The sequence below is a fragment of the Hemiscyllium ocellatum genome, chromosome 33 (assembly GCF_020745735.1).
Source record: "Hemiscyllium ocellatum isolate sHemOce1 chromosome 33, sHemOce1.pat.X.cur, whole genome shotgun sequence".
Taxonomy (NCBI): Eukaryota; Metazoa; Chordata; class Chondrichthyes; order Orectolobiformes; family Hemiscylliidae; genus Hemiscyllium; species Hemiscyllium ocellatum.
The window spans coordinates 8,124,065-8,140,679 of record NC_083433.1 but is presented as its reverse complement, the minus strand read 5'-3'; the positions used below and the strand labels follow the sequence as shown (position 1 = coordinate 8,140,679).

Here is a 16,615-nt window from a genome sequence, read left to right as displayed (position 1 = left end):
ATCAAGAGAACTTATTTCAGTAATCCACTTCAACCCCACAAACCTCCAATCAAGACACCCCCCTTTTATTTCTTGCCTCTTTGAATTCCCAACAATTGGTCCTACACTGGGAGCTAAGTATTCAGCTGCCAGTAGACTCCAAAACTCTGGAAGTCATTCCCTCTCCCTTTCCATGTTTTAATCTCCTCCTTGTAGATCTTGAGGCCCATGATCAAGCTTTTATTCATCTGCTCTAACGTGATTCAGAGTCATACATTGTTCTACAATCAACTTGAGAGACACTTTGGGAGGTTTCATTGCGTTAAAGGCGCTAGAGTATGGTTTGGACAATTTGTTGTTGATTGTGATGATGTTTAGGCTGTGGGAAGGTGGGGAATGGCCCGGAACTGAGTTTCGCTGCTTTTGTTTCCTAGTCGGAGCCGGGCGGGTGGTGCAACCGGAAGTGCTGTCGGCGGTTGGAGACCGGTGGCAGCAGCAGCATGGCAACGGTGAGGGGGGAGGGGAGACAAAGACAGAGAGCCCCCCTCCCGGGGGTGGGGGAGACAGAGACCCCCCGGGGGGTGTGGGGGAGAGAGAGAGCCCCCGGGGGGTGTGGGGGAGAGAGAGAGCCCCCGGGGGGTGTGGGGGAGAGAGAGAGCCCCCCCCCCCGGGGGTGGGGGAGACAGAGAGGCCCCCCGGGGGGTGTGGGAGAGAGAGGGGAACGTCATTATCATTCACCGGGGACCGGGCGAGGGAGGGAGCCGCGCGGCCGCAGAAGGTTCGAGATCCTGGTCCCCTTCCCCCCACCCCCCCCTTACCCCGATACAACCCCTACCGCCCCCCCCACCTGTTTGAATAGCCCCCTGCCCCCCCACCTGTTTGAATAACCCCCTCTCCCCTCCCACCTGTTTGAATAACCCCTTGCCCCCCCCGTTTGAATAGCCCCCTGCCCCCCCCACCTGTTTGAAAAGCCCCCTCTCTGATAGCACCTCACAGTCAGAGATGTACAGCACAGAAATAGACCCTTCGGTCCAACTCATTCATGCTGACATGATATCCCAAACCAATCTAGTCCCACCTGCCAGCACCCGGCCCATATCCCTCTAAACCCTTTCTATTCATATACCCATCCAAATGCCTTTTAAATGTTGTTATTGTACCAGCCTCCACCACATCCTCTGGCAACTCATTCCATACACGTACCACCCTCTGTGTGAAAAAGTTGCCTCTTTGGTCACTTTTATATCTTTCTCCCCTCACCCTAAGCCTATGCCTTCTAGTTCTGGATTCTCCCACCCCAGGGAAAAGACCTTGTCTATGGCCTTGTCATGCCCCTCATGAATTTATAAACCGATAAAGTCACCCCTCAGCTCCGACGCTTCAGGGAAAACAGCCCCAGCCTGTTCAGCCTCTCCCTGTAGCTCAAATCCCCCAACCCTGGCAACATCCTTGTAAATTTTTTCTGTACCCTTTCAAATTTAACAACATCTTTCTGAAAGGAGGGAGACCAGAATTGCACACAATATTCCAAAAGTGGCCTCACCAATGTCCTTTACAGCCGTAATATGATCTGTACTCTGACCAATAAAGAAAAGCATACCAAACATCGTCTTCACTATCCTATCTACCTGCGACTACTTTCCTCACCGTTTTGAATATTGACCCCCCCCCCCCCCCGCCATGTCTAACTTTAGGGGAGTTACCTGAAGTGTCAGTGTAAACTGAGTGCTCAGGCCCTGGAATGAGGATTGAGCCCATGATTTTCTGTCTAGGAGACTGGGGGCCATCAACTGCACGAAGCAACTGCTTCTGATTGGGGCTCGAGAGATCTGAATCAAAACATCAAGCTGTTCCGTTGCTGAAATGTGACCTTTTGTCTGGCCTACGACTCCCACTCTGAACTTCAGTCTTGTAAAAGCAGGATTTAAACAAGGAACCACATCAGACATTAGACAGCTGCCCTTCGATCTGTTTACAGCTGACCAGTATACTTTTATTTAGTTTATTCATTTCAACCCAAAAGAGCCCCTATGTACACTCGGGTTGCACTTCTTACAGAGTGGTCAAGATTCTGGCAAAACAATTCCAAGTATCAACCCACAGTCTGACATTAGTTGAGATAAGAAATTCAAACAGTTGATACTGAGTTGTATAACGTAGATAACATTGGTAAGAGAGTAGTATTAATGTATTACAAACCATCATTCGAGGAAAAGATGTTTATTGATTCAGTTGTGTTGCGCCTTAAAGTTACTGTGTGACCTGCTTGTCGAATTTTATGCTATAATTAAAACTTGTCCCTTTTTCAATATGTGCATATTGACTTTCAGACCACAGCAACAAAGGTTCCTGAAGTTAGAGATGTCACCAGGATAGAGAGAATCGGTATGCTTGTTTTTAAAATTTATCCACTGTTTAGTTTCTTTCCTCCACTGCTGGAGTTTACAAAGTTAAAAATCTCACAACACCAGGTTATAGTCCAACGGGTTTAATTGGAAGCACACTAGCTTTCAGAGCGACGCTCCTTCATCAGGTGATAGTGGAGGGCTCAATCGTAACACAGAATTTATAGCAAAAATTTGCAGTGTGATGTAACTGAAATTATACATTGAAAAATTGGTTGTCTCTTAAGCCTTTCATCTATTATTAGCCATTCAGCTCATTGAGGCCACACCTATCCTCCGAAGAGCATCCCAGCCAGACCCAGCACCCTACCCTATTCCTGTGACCCTGCATTTCCCTTGGCCAGTCAATCTAACCTGCACGTCTTTGGATTGTGGGAGGAAGCCGGATCACCCGGAGGAAACCCATGCAGACACTGGGGAGAACGTGCAAACTCCACACAGACAGTGACCCCAGAGTGAAATCAAACGCGTGTCCCTGGTTTCTGTGAGGCAGCAGTGCTGAACACTGAGTCATCATCAACCACTGAGAATCATCTGAAAATTCTAAACTGGGCCCATCTTATGTCCATCAGATAGTGCTTTTACCCGCTGAGATACTAGGAGAGCATCACCTGGTCTATTTCAAATTCAACTCAACTTTAGATGTGTCATCTGCTGTGCATACACCTGTGTTTCATAGTCACAATTAACATCAAAACCTTATTTAAAAAATCAGATTGTTGAATGTAAAATTAAATTATATTAAAACTCAATAATTTGTAATAACATAGCAACTTTCAACTTTCTACAGGTGCCCATTCGCATATCCGTGGCTTGGGACTTGATGATGCGCTGGAACCCCGACAGGTACTGTGCAAAGGCACTAAGGCAGTGGATTAGTGAAATTGAAGGGTATTACATTGTTCCTTGCAGTAGCTTGATCTGAAGCTGGGTCCTCATACTAGAACACAAACACAACTTCCCTGCACGTTTCTTTCCTATTGGTGTAAGTTAGGTACATTTCCATCTGTGCTGACAGTGTTTCCTGTACCTCTTCCAAATGGCTGTTCTTGAAGCAGCCTGTTTGACTCCCATGGTGTAGAGGTGCTGGGGTTGGACCTGGATGGACAAAGTTAAAAATCACAACACCAGGTTATAGTCCAACAGGTTCATTTGAAAGTACAAGCTTTCGAAGCACTGTTCCTTCATTATGTAACTACCTGTTGAAGGAGCACTGCTCTGAAAGCTTGAACTTTCAAATAAATCTATTAGATTATAATCTGGTGGTGTGTGATTTTTAACTTTATATTTGACTCGCTGCCACTCCATTATTAAGCCTAATACTTGTGTGAATTAATTTTCCGGTAGAGGTCACTGGTTAGCATTGAACCCAGAACTTGACTCCAAGACTGGCCATTTATTCTCTAAGCCTTTTATCCTTGTCAGTTTGCTGTGTTTAAGCAGGTGATATTGGAAGGAAGTGTTAAGTTTTCTGATCAGGTCACTTGTGAAATTAGTTTGTCCACCTTGACCAGTTTGTAGTGGATGTTGGCATTGGGTCTGGCACCTGGTCACACATAGGGCAGAGCGTGATAAACATTACAGTGCCGTGAACCCTATTGACCATGACTGGGAAATAATACTGAAGAAAAGCCTGAGGTTCTTAATATTTATGTATTCCATTCCTCAGGATTATTCCCCCATCTGTGTGAGCACAGAAGAGATATTTGAAAAGAACATGAAAGGAAATGAAGGATGTGAGGCGGTAATATGTGCCTGTCAGCACTGCTTTAAAAAAAAGCCATCAAATTGGAGTTCCCTCACCAAACTGGATGTGAGAGAGGCTGAAGGCTCATCTGCCTTCTATTTAGTCTGTTCATTGGGTTATTACTGACGTAGTAGCCTGTTATTTCAGTAGCTGCATCAATATTTCCTATAGTGGTAGGTGCTACACTCCTAAAAGCAGCAAATGCTGTAACAGGACATTCGGGCTGGGAATTCTATGTTTAAAGGAATGCTGCGTTCAAAGGTTTGAGAGCACAACTGCAGGCCTGCATTGATTAATCAAAAATGAGAAGCACCAGTGAGTTGGTAGATGCTGGGGAAGGATGTTTGAGACCCCGTTCAGTGAACAGACAGGTCTGTGGAGTTGCAGGCTTGTTATCCTGAGTATACAGATATTTCCCAGAGGGAGCGACAAAGTGCCTGCATTGCTCTGCAGATATTTTCACTTTCCATCTCACAGCCCCCTCCCCATCCCACACCACTGCCAAACATGCAGTTACTTGTGACCCAGGGCACCAGGCTTGCCTATTTAGTGTGCTGTGGATGTATCCTGACTGGAGCTGCTCGTGATTCTCTTGCTTCAGGTCTCTCAGGGGATGGTGGGCCAGCTCAGTGCTCGACGTGCTGCTGGAGTCATTCTTGAGATGATTAAGGAGGGAAAAATCGCTGGAAGAGCAGTCCTTATTGCTGGCCAGCCCGGAACAGGAAAGACTGCCATTGCAATGGGTAAGATGGTTTACTGGCATGGTGCTGAAATCGAGTACTTAATTTGCTTTTGAAGTTGTTCAGAAATACTTGACTTTGTAATGTACCTGATGATATCTCAGCAACATCTCCAAACAATTCCCACTTGATGCTTTCTGTTAAAATGTAATAGAAATAAATACAATTGGTCCAGTCAGCTCTTGTATAAACATGAAGTACCACCTGATCTGAATCAAATTGCCAGCTCTCTGTTGATTTGAGGATGAAGTTTACTTGGGTATATGAGTTTCTGTCATCAGTTTTCATGGACTGAGTTAAAAATCACACAACACCAGATTATAGTCCAGGTGTGTTTGGAAGCACTAGCTTTTGGAGCATTGTTACTTCATTATGTAGCTGTGGAACAGGATCATAAGACGACAATCTTGTCTAGGTGGCACGGTGCTCAGTGGTTAGCACTGCTGCCTCACAGCATCAGGGTCCCAGGTTCGTTTCCAGCCTTGGGTGACTGTCTGTGTGGAGTTTAGCACATTCTTCCCATGTCTGCGTGGGTTTTCTCCGGGTGCTTCGGTTTCCTCCCATAGTTCAAAGATGTGCAGGTCAGGTGAATTGGCTATGCCACATTGCGCATAGTGTTAGGTCCATTACTCAGAGGGAAATTGGTCTGGGTGAGGTCCTCTTCAGAGGGTCAGTGTGGACTGGTTGGGCCGAAGGGCCTGTTTCCGCACTGTTAGGAATCTAATCTAATATATCATTTCAGTTGCATGACAGCTGTAATCTTTTGCTATAAATTCTGATGAAGGACCAGTGATCCGAAATAAACCTATTGGACTATAAACTGGTGTGTGATTTTTAACTTAGTCCAACACTGGCTCCTTCACATCTTGACCTTTGGACACAAGGTCACAGGGTATCTCGCAAGGTAGTGGGATTGCGAATGCAAAATCTGCTTGTTGTTCTCTGCTGTCACTTTGCTTCTATTAAAATATTTGAACTTGTGACTTGATGGACAAGTCCTAATCATTCTGAACAGTTCTAAACTCCTTCCAGTTACTAATGTCACTACTGCCATACTGCAGTATTTGTCCTCCTCTGGAATGAGAATCGGGAAAAAATTAAGACATGTTGGAGTGATGCCTCTTGGTTATTAAGACAGTGTCCAGTCCATTGGATTCAAGTTTGCAGGAGTCTTGCTTGAATGCTTGTGGAGATTTGTAACTACTTCTTGAACGATGGCTGATCTTGCACCCACCTTACCTTGATCATTCCTTTATCAGTCTTTGTAATTAAGTATTTCCTCAACGTTTTACTCATTTTCTGACCATATCCCGCAGTTATTGTTTAGCTTGAAATAATACTTAGGATTAATCTTTTCATTTGGTGTCTTGCATTTTTCTGTAACATCTGTCTGAAATGTTAACCTGTCTAAAAAAGGCTGCACTGTACTTTCTGCCCTTGTTATAATTGCAAATATCTTATTGTGTTCTTCAGGGATGGCTCAAGCTCTAGGACAGGACACTCCATTCACAGCTATTGCTGGCAGTGAAATTTTCTCTCTGGAGATGAGCAAGACAGAAGCCCTAACTCAGGCTTTTCGCAGGTCCATTGGAGTCCGGATCAAGTAAGCGTAGCCTGCCTTGTTTGTTTAAGAGAGTGTTATACTAGCCAATCGTTTCTGTGTTTCTGCTATATCAATGTTACTAAGGTCATTGTTCCTCTGAACCAATCCTCTCTTGTTCCCTGAGCTGTAGATGTATTGTCCGATACTATTGTTCTGTTCCCCAACTGTATTGAAATCAAGACTACTTCCATACAGTAAAACTCAAACTGCTCATCCTTTTACTTTTGCTCATTGATGCTCATTACTATGTTTCTCTGGAAAAAGATCAATATTGTTGGACAATGTATCTACACTTGTGTGACATGAGTTGTTGGCAGATCCTTATGAATCAGAATATTTGTTGAGCAGTAAGGTAGGCAGTTACAAAAATGAGTTAAGTAATGGTCACAACCAAAAGTGACATTTTTGCGTATCAAATTATGAAGGTGAGAGGCATAATTACCAATCAGGAGCCTGCAAGATTTGGCCTCAGTAATGTTCTCATCCATCTGACTGTGAATGAAATTGATGTTTAATCATTGTGCAAATACAATATTGCTGGAGAGAGAGAGGGGGGTTGGCTTTTCTCCCTTTGTCCATTCTTTAACAAACTACACGGTGTATCTTTGCTTACTGGGAGAAGCATATGTTACAGTATTGGACAGTGCTTATGTTCATCTCTGTGCTCATGTTTATGTGCCTTCTGTTCAGTCAGTCAGCCAGTCTCTCTCTCTCACTCACTCACTCGGCAACAACAGGGAAATCTTCCCTCGATTTCAAAATAAGTCCCACCTTGTGTTGTTTTTGAGTCCTCACCCATACCTTTGAATGCCCGTTAATGCTGGAGGAAGATACTGTGATATAAACAGATGGATACCAGATTTTGATGTTTGGACAGTTAGAATTTGCAAGTGCTGTAGCTATATGATGAAGTTTGTGAAGCAGTAAAAAGGTGCAGCTGCAATTGTGTACAGTTGATCCATGAAAATCTTGTACTAATTTAATATGGATTTATTTTAATCAACTTTTTTTTTCACCCAAAACAGAGAGGAGACTGAAATAATAGAAGGGGAAGTTGTGGAAATTCAGATTGACAGACCAGCCACTGGCACGGTAATTTCAGACTGATGAATGAAAGTTGGAGAAATTTTATAATTCAGTAGGCTTAAGACTATATAATTTTTCCTTCATTCTTTCATGGGATACGAGTGTCATAGGCAAAGCCTGCGTGTCTTGTCCCTTCCTAATTTTCCTTGACCTGATTAGCTCTCTAAAAGATTTCAGAGGGTGATTAGGAGTCATCCACATTGCTGTGGGCCTAGAGTTACATGTAAGCCAGATTAGGTACGGGTGTTAGAATTCTTTCCTGAAAGGCATGAATGAATTGGATAGGTTTTCACAGCAGTTAATGATGGCATGATAAATAACTGAGACTAGCCTTTCAATTTCAGATTTATTAATTGAATTTGAATTCTACCAGCTGTAATAGTGTCCCCAGACCATTAGCCAGGACCTATAGGTTACTCATCCAGTGACATTGCCACTGCATCTCATTCTTTTCTTGTCCTATTTCCCATTCCCCAGTTCCGACATAATTCTTGAAGATTGGCCAGAAGCATAATCACGTGTACTTTCTTTCTCACAGGGTGCAAAGGTTGGAAAGCTAACCCTGAAGACTACAGAGATGGAGACAATTTATGACCTGGGGACGAAAATGATCGAATGTTTGACAAAAGAGAAAGTGCAAGCTGGGTGGGTAATGTCTCACATTTAACTGATGAGAAATATTGTGATTGTTCCCTCGGATGGTCTGCATTGCTTGCCCATCCCGGTTGTTCTATTCTCAACCTTCTCCAGTTCTTCTTTCTCTACCAACCCCTTACCTGAGCTGCAGCAACATATAAAGCTGATCAGGTGTTGCCTATGACGTCACTGTAATAACTTGAAGTTCTGTGAGGGAGCTATATTTATCGTTATGTAAGTGGTGCTGCAACTTGCCTACTTCCCTTTGTACTGTCCTCGAGGAGGCATCCCCTGTTGGTGATCTTGCCATCTGCTCAGGTAGCTATTTTCCAAAGCACATGCACCTCCAGATGTTAGACATCTGAACGAGAAGCAAGATTGAGCCTGGAGCCAGCTATGATGTTTAAGAAGACGATAACTGCTCTGATCGTAACCACAAATCCACATTCCTGTCCGTGTCCGCGACAAGGTTTCACCCCCTTGCTGAACAATATCTCTCGATCTGATGCTGCTATTGCAGTCATGTTTTAGTCACAACCCTTCTGTAAATGCTGCTTGAACAGGAGCATAACAAAAGCCTGGTGAAAAGGAGTCACAATTATACAGCACAGAAACAGACCCCTCCGTCCAACTTTCTGTTTCCACGGGTGATGACATTATGGCAGAGAGTTTCATTTTGTCTGATGGGTCACAGATGTGGTCGAGCCACCGGGATGAGTAATGTCCTAATTTTGATCGCTTTTTTGTGTTGGCTAGTAGGCCTTGGTTGGGGGAGCATCTTCAATTCTTTTAAAATTAAATTGTACTACTTCATATGGGATGGAGCCCAAGGTTTTTAACAGCTATCTGATATAACTAATGGTGTAACTTTGATTTCCCTGCTTTTTGTAGAGATGTGATTACCATTGATAAAGCAACAGGAAAGATTAGCAAGCTGGGGCGGTCCTTCACGCGAGCTCGTGATTACGATGCAATGGGAGCCCAGGTACGTCTTCTGTAGTTGGTGTTTTTTTTGGGTGGTTTACTTAAAACCCTAGCTGCTGGAGAACTGAGACACTGAATGTTTTCAAGAAGGAGTTAGATATAGTTCTTGGGGCTAAAGGGATTAAAGGAGACAGAGGGGACAGGTTACTGAGTTGGGTGATCACATTGAATGCCAGAGTAGAACTACTCCTGCTCCTATTTTCTGTTTCTATGAGAAGCTCCTACTGAAAATATCAGTGTGCATGTTAACATTTAGTGGCAGTTTTCAGTGGCTCGGGTGGAGGGAAGGAAGCTTCACCCTCTCACACACGTAGACCCTATTGAGATTTTCAGTTAAGTCCATCGCACCCTTCCTCTTGAAGAGCAAGAGGAGATTTGGAGAAGAAGATGTTGTTAGTGACTGACTAGATGATATGTTTCTCTGTGTGTGTTTGTTGGATTACACTGGACTGTTAAATTGTCTATAGTTGCATATGTTAAATTAGGCAGCAAATGTCTTTCAGAGATTTACAAGAGTTTTATTGTAAATCTATAGTCTAAAACAAACACCAGTTTCTATCTTTCCTTTCTGGCCCTTCTGTGTCCAAAAAGAAGCCATCTCCTACTAGGAGCTGTAGGAACCCAATTTACAGTTTAACTGATCACCAAATTACCCGATCGCCCTGTAATCAAATTGCACACCCTTCCAGGGCAATGTAACAATAAAAAAAAGAAGCTGAAACAATGGTCGGAACTGAATCAAAATGGAGTTGGGAGGGGTGGTCATAATAAACTTTCAATTTTAATTTTAAATTGGCGGTTTCACAAATTAAACAACGAACGAATTACAGGCACTGACCACTGGGACAGTGCATTAAAACCAAAGGGTAGAGAAAAAGGGAAAGGCAAGATCAAAATGGACTTGGAAAGAGTGCGAACCAGCTGTTTCTTTAAGGCAGTGTCTGTTGACACTGTATCCGCAGAGCAACTGTGTGTGTGCGTTCACTCAGAAACATGTGTTTCGAGAATCATCGAATCATACAGCACGAATATAGATCCTTCGGTCCACTTGTCCGCTCCGACCAGTCATCCCAGTCTGTTCCAATTCCATTTGTCAGCATTTGACCCATATCCCTCTTAAACACTTCCTATTCATTCACCCATTCAGATGCCATTTAAATGTTGTAATTGTACCAGTCTCTGTCACTTCCTCTGGCAGCTCATTCCATACAAGCACCACTATCTGCATGAAAACGTTACCCCTCGGATTCTTTTTAAATCTTTCCCCTTTCACCTTAAACTTTGGACTCCCCCACCCTAGAAAAAAGACCTTAGCTATTCACCTTATACATGCCCTTCATGATTTTATAAACTTCTGTAAGATCATCGCTCAGCCTCCGACGCTCCCAGGAAAAACACTGAAACGTATTTATTCTGTCCGTGTGACTCAAACCCTCCATTCCCAGCAATATCCTTGTAAATCTTTTCTGCGCTCTCTCAAGTTTAACAACATCCTTCCTGTAGAAGGGTGATGAGAACCGAATTCAGTATTCTAACAGTGACCTCACCATTGTCCTGTACAGCTGCAACATGATGCCTCAACTCCTACTTTCAAGTGTTCAGACCAATAAAGGCAAGCATGCCAAACACTTCTTCACCCCCCCTATCTACCTGCGATTCCACTTCCAGGGAACTGTGCACCTGCACCTAAAGGCCTCTTTGTTCAGCAGCACTTCCCAGGGCTCTACCATTAACTGTACAAGTCCTGCCCTGGTTTGTCTTACCAAAATGCAACACCTCACACATAGCTAAATGAAGCTCCATCTGATCAAGGTCCCATTGGTACTCTGAGATAGTCTTCTTTACTGTCCACTTTACCATCTATTTAGTGTCATTTGCGAGCATACTAACCATGCCTCCGATATTCACAGCCAAATAAAATCCAGCGAAGTTATTTGGGTGGAACTGAGAAATAAGAAAGGGATGATCACCTTATTGGGATTGCATTATAGACCTCCTATTAGTCAGAGGGAAATTGAGAAACAAACTTGTAAGGAGATCTCAGCTATCTGTAAGAATAATAGGATGGTTATGGTAGGGGATTTTAACTTTCCAAACATAGACTGGGACTGCCATAGTGTTAAGGGTTTAGATGGAGAGGAATTTGTTAAGTGTGTTCATGACAATTTTCTGATTCAGTATGTGGATGTACCTACGAGAAAAGGTGCAAAACTTGACCTACTCTTGGGAAATAAAGCAGGGCAGGTGACTGAGGTGTCAGTGGGGAAACACTTTGGGGCCAATGACCGTAATTCTAATAGATTTAAAATAGTGATGGAAAAGGATAGACCAGATCTAAAAGTTGAAGTTCTAAATTGGAGAAAGGCTAATTGTGACGGTATTAGGCAAGAACTTTCAAAAGCTGATTGGGGGTAGATGTTCGCAGGTAAAGGGACGGCTAGAAAATGGGAAGCCTTCAGAAATGAGATAATGAGAATCCAGAGAAAGTATGTTCCTCTTAGGGTGAAAGGAAAGGCTGGTAGGTACAGGGAATGCTGGATGACTAAATAAATTGAGAGTTTGGTTAAGAAAAGGAAGGAAGCATTTGTAAGGTATAGACAGGATAGATCGAGTGAATCCTTAAAAGAGTATAAAGGAAGTAGGCTTTTACTTAAGAGGGAAATCAGGAGGGAAAAAGAGAACATGAGATAGCTTTGGTAAATAGAATTAAGGAGAATCCAAAAGGTTTTTACAATTACTAAGTAACTAGGAGAGAATAGGGCCCCTCAAAGATCAGCAAGGCAGCCTTTGTGTGGAGCCGCAGAAAATGGGGGAGATACTAAATGAGTGTTTTGCATCAGTATTTACTGTGGAAAAGGATATGGAAGATATAAACTGTAGGGAAATAGATGCTGAAACCTTGCAAGATGTCCAGATTACAGAGGAGGAAGTGCTGGATGCCTTCAAACGCATAAAGGTGGATAAATCCCGAGGACCTGATCAGGTGTACCTGAGAACTCTGTGGGAAGCTAGAGAAGTGATTGCTGGGCCTCTTGCTGAGATATTTGTATAATAGATAGTCACAGGTTAGGTGCTGGAAGACTGGAGATTGGCTAACGTGGTACCACTGTTTAAAAGGATCGTAAGGACAGGCCAGGGAACTATAGACCAATGAACCTGATGTCGGTGGTGGGTAAGTTGTTGGAGGGAATCCTGAGGGACAGGATGTACACTTAAATGGAAAGGCAAGGACTGATTAGGGATAGTCAACGTGGCTTTGTGAGTGGGAAATCATGTCTCTCAAAGTTGATTGAGTTTTTTGAAGAAGTACCAAAGAGGATTGATGAGGAGAAAGTGAGGACTGCAGATGCTGGAGGTCAGAGCTGAAAATGTGTTGCTGGAAAAACGCAGCAGGTCAGGCAGCCCTTCCTGAAGAAGGGCTCATGCCCAAAATGTTGATTCTGCTGCTCTTTGGAGGCTGCCTGACCTGCTGCGCTTTTCCAGCAACACATTTGCAGGGCAGAGCGATTGATGTTATCTATATGGATGTCAGTAAGGCATTAGACAAGGTTCCCCATGGGAGACTAGTTAGCAAGGTTAGATCTCACGGAATGCAGGGAGAACTAGCCATTTGAATACAGAACTTGCTCAAAGGTAGAAGACAGAGGGTGGTGGTGGTGGAGGGTTATTGTTCAGACTGGAGGCCTGTGACCAGTGGAGTGCCACAAGGATCAGTGCTGGGTCCTCTACATTTTGTCATTTATGTAAATGATTTGAATGCAAGCATAAGAAGTACAGTTAGTAAGTTTGCAGATGACACCAAAATTGGAGGTGTAGTGGACAGCGAAGAGGGTTACCTCAGATCTTGATCAGATGGGCCAATGGGCTGAGAAGTGGCAGATGGAGTTTGATTCAGATAAATGCGAGGTGTTGCATTTTGGGAAAGCAAATCTTAGCAGGACTTATACACCTAATGGTAAGGTCCTAGGGAGTGTTGCAGAACAAAGAGACCTTGGAGTGCAGGTTCATAGCTCCTTGAAAGTGGAGTCGCAGGTAGATAGGATAGTGAAGAAGGCATTTAGTATGCTTTCTTTTATTGGTCAGAGTATTGAATACAGGAGTTGGGGGTCATGCTGTGACTGTACAGGACAGTGGTTAGGCCACTGTTAGAATATTGTGTGCAGTTCTGGCTTCCTTCCTATCGGAAAGATATTATGAGGCTTGAAAGGGTTTAGAAAAGATTTACAAGGATGTTGCCAGGGTTGGAGGATCTGAGCTATAGGAAGAGGCTGAACAAGCTGGGGCTGTTTTCCCTGGAGCGTTGGAGGCTGAAGGGTGACCTTATAGTTGTTTACAAAATCATGAGAGACATTGATAGGATAAATAGACAAAGTCTTTTCCCTGGGGCCGGAGAGTCCAGAACTAGAGGACATCGATTTAGGGTGAGAGGGGAAAGATATAAAAGAGACCTAAGGGGCAACCTTTTCACACAGGGTGGTGCGTGTGTGAAATGAGCTGCCAGAGGAAGTGGTGGAGGCTGGTACAATTACAAAATTTAAGAGGCATTTGGATGGGTATGCCAATAGGAAGGGTTTGGAGGGATATAGGCTGGGTGCTGGCAGGTGGGACTAGATTGGGTTGGGATATCTGATCGGCATGTACGGTTGGACTGAAGGGTCTGTTTCCATGCTGTATATCTCTAAGACTCTAAATCACTTACATAAATAACAAAAAGCAGTGAACCCAACACCAAATCTCGAGGCACACGATTTCCCATGCACACAGCCATGTTGACTGTCCCTAATCATTCCTTGCCTTTCAAATAAATATAATTCCTGTCTGTCAGAATTCCCTCCAACAACTTACCCACCACTGACGTAAGGCTCACTGGTCTATAGTTCCCTGGCTTTTTCTATAGCCTTTCTTAAATAATGGCACCACATTACCCAACTTCCAATCTTCCGCCATCTCACCCTTGGCTGTTAATGATACAAATATCTCTGTAAGGGGCCCAGCAATCCCTGCCCTGGCTTTCCACAATGTCCTGGGGAATGCCTGATCAGGTAAAACACTGTCTTTATGTTATGTACAAAGCCCACTCTGTGCTTGTACACAGAACAAATGTGACATTGAAACAGGATTCGGCAGAAGAAAAGGATTGGTAGGGGAGGGGGTCTCTCTGAAATATGAATTTTTGGGTGGGGGAATTTACTGTAGGGGGTTGAGAATGAATGAGGTTGGAAGATGGGGCAGGGCATGGATGAGGCTGGAGGGATGGATGAGGGTTGGGGGGGTACTGTGAAGAGAATATGGATGGGGAGTAACGATGGAGTCTGATGCTCCCTCCTTCCTTGTCTGTGGTCTGGTCCTTGCCCAATCCCTTCCCCGTTCACAGATGCATATGTTAATACGCATACGCATGTCTGTGGGGAATAGCATTCTTTCTCCTTGGTGTCAGTGAATGAATCCTTGTTTTACAAAACACCAATATCACTAATTAAATTAATAAGTTAAAGCACTGCCCACTAAGTATAAGGCACAATTAACAAAATGGAAATGTAGGGAAAGACGGAGGGATTAAAGTAAAATGGAATTGGAATTGGTGGGAACCCAAATATTCAGTGTTTATAAACTGATCTATCCAGATGTGTTATGTCATACCTCTGAAGTTGGGACTTGAACCTGGACCTTCTGGCTGAAAGGTAGGGACACTACCACTGCACCGCAGAAGTCTAACCAGGAAGCAGTTGTTTTGTTTTAAAACTTTCACTTTTTCATTGGCGGTCCCTTGCAGATGAGGATGACTCTCTCCCATTCTTAGGGTCTGTCCGTAGATGGCTATACAGACTGACGCAGCTGTCGCAGACTCTGTAACACTTGGGACAGAAGGTGGTTCCGGGAATGGGTGTGTGTGTTTTGCCCTGGCCTCTGCTTTTTCAACGCCTTCCCGGATGCTCCTCCTCCACTTCGGGAAATTTTGGATAAGTGATTCCCAGGTGTCTTCCACTAATAACCCTTGTCACCAGCAAATTGCTATTTATATAAGCAGTGCCCAGCAGGAGTGATGAGAGGGAAGGTTAGGGAATTAAAATGGATTTGAAGAGGAAGGAGCCCAACTCTAATCACCCTGTTCCAACATGTTGTGACGCACATCCAGGGCAGGTGGGGAGTTGAACTCACACCTCTTGACCCAGAGGTAGGGACACTACCACTATTCCAAAAGTGTCCTCACAGAACCCAGCTCTTTCTATTTTAATCAACCTATTTTCAGATGTATTGTGGCATGTACCAGCTGCTCTCCATCATCTCTGGGGCTGCAGAAGAAGCCTGCATTTCTAACACTGACAGAATAACTTGCTGACAATGCTGACGTAGGCTCACTGAGTTGGTAAAATTGCTCCGCTACCTCAGGAAACCAGGTGGGTGTGAATGGGAAAACAAAACTGAAATCAAAAGATAACCTTGTCAAAACATTCCTTTCTGCAGACAAAATTTGTGCAGTGCCCAGACGGAGAGCTTCAGAAACGGAAGGAGGTGGTACATACAGTGACATTACATGAGATTGATGTGATCAACAGTAGGACACAGGGATTTTTGGCTCTGTTCTCCGGTAAGATTTGCTCCGGCCTTTCAGCTCCGCCAAGGGCAGCGCTGCAGATTGTGAAAGATTAGGTGCTTCGAATGTGTCCCACAGTGCCTCCAAAAGATAGCCATCGACTGAGTGCAGGGCTGTGTCTGCGCTGCAAGCTGATCTCAGGCTTCCCAGTGGCAGGGTCACTTCAGTTGATCTTGGAACCTGTAGGCTGAGATGAAAGGAGATTTGACCTGGACTCCCACCTAGTCTTTATTCATTAACTTCAACTTCCTAACACCCCTTCCTGCCAACTAAAACATTTTGTGAAATTAAGATAAAAATGGAATCAGGCTCAGATTTAATGCTCTTCTGCCAGGTTGCATACATTGCTGTAACACATACTTACAATGTTCATCTGGCTAGATTTGATTGACATTGTCTCTGAAACACACAAACAGAGGTCCACCAGCTTGTTGCCCGCATCACGGGAAGGATGAGTATACAAAGTGAAGGTAACCAATCATCAAGCAAGCTGATAATTGCAGCCTAAAGCTCAGCATGAGAGGCAGAAAGAAAAATACTATTAACCTGCGCTATGCTTTGTATAATGTGGTACTGGAAAAACTCAGCAGGCCAGGCAGCATCCAAGGAGCAGGCGAATCGACGTTTCGAGCATAAGCCCTTCTTCAGGAATCGGGCTTATGCCCGAAACGTCGATTCTCCTGCTCCTCGGATGCTGCCTGGCCTGCTGTGTTTTTCCAGCACCACATTTTTTAACTCTGGTACTCCAGCATCCGCAGTCCTCACTTTCTCCTATGTTTTGTATAACCTTTGTACGCACATCCCTCACTGCCATGTAGGATTTCACAACCCAAATCATCA

The 16,615-nt window shown here is 44.0% G+C and overlaps 1 protein-coding gene across 1 annotated transcript in view; it reads left to right on the top strand.

Annotated features, from left to right (window-relative positions):
• The first annotated feature begins 425 nt into the window (after positions 1-425).
• The window catches only part of ruvbl2 (RuvB-like AAA ATPase 2), a 28,397-nt gene continuing 12,207 nt past the window's right edge, over positions 426-16,615 (top strand). The window contains exons 1-9 of the mRNA XM_060849333.1: positions 426-488; positions 2,310-2,364; positions 3,175-3,230; positions 4,733-4,874; positions 6,345-6,474; positions 7,500-7,566; positions 8,099-8,205; positions 9,088-9,181; positions 15,646-15,769. Of these exons, the coding sequence (XP_060705316.1) occupies positions 480-488; positions 2,310-2,364; positions 3,175-3,230; positions 4,733-4,874; positions 6,345-6,474; positions 7,500-7,566; positions 8,099-8,205; positions 9,088-9,181; positions 15,646-15,769 (784 nt within the window). The 5' untranslated portion in view covers positions 426-479. The remainder of the gene's footprint in view (positions 489-2,309; positions 2,365-3,174; positions 3,231-4,732; positions 4,875-6,344; positions 6,475-7,499; positions 7,567-8,098; positions 8,206-9,087; positions 9,182-15,645; positions 15,770-16,615) is intronic.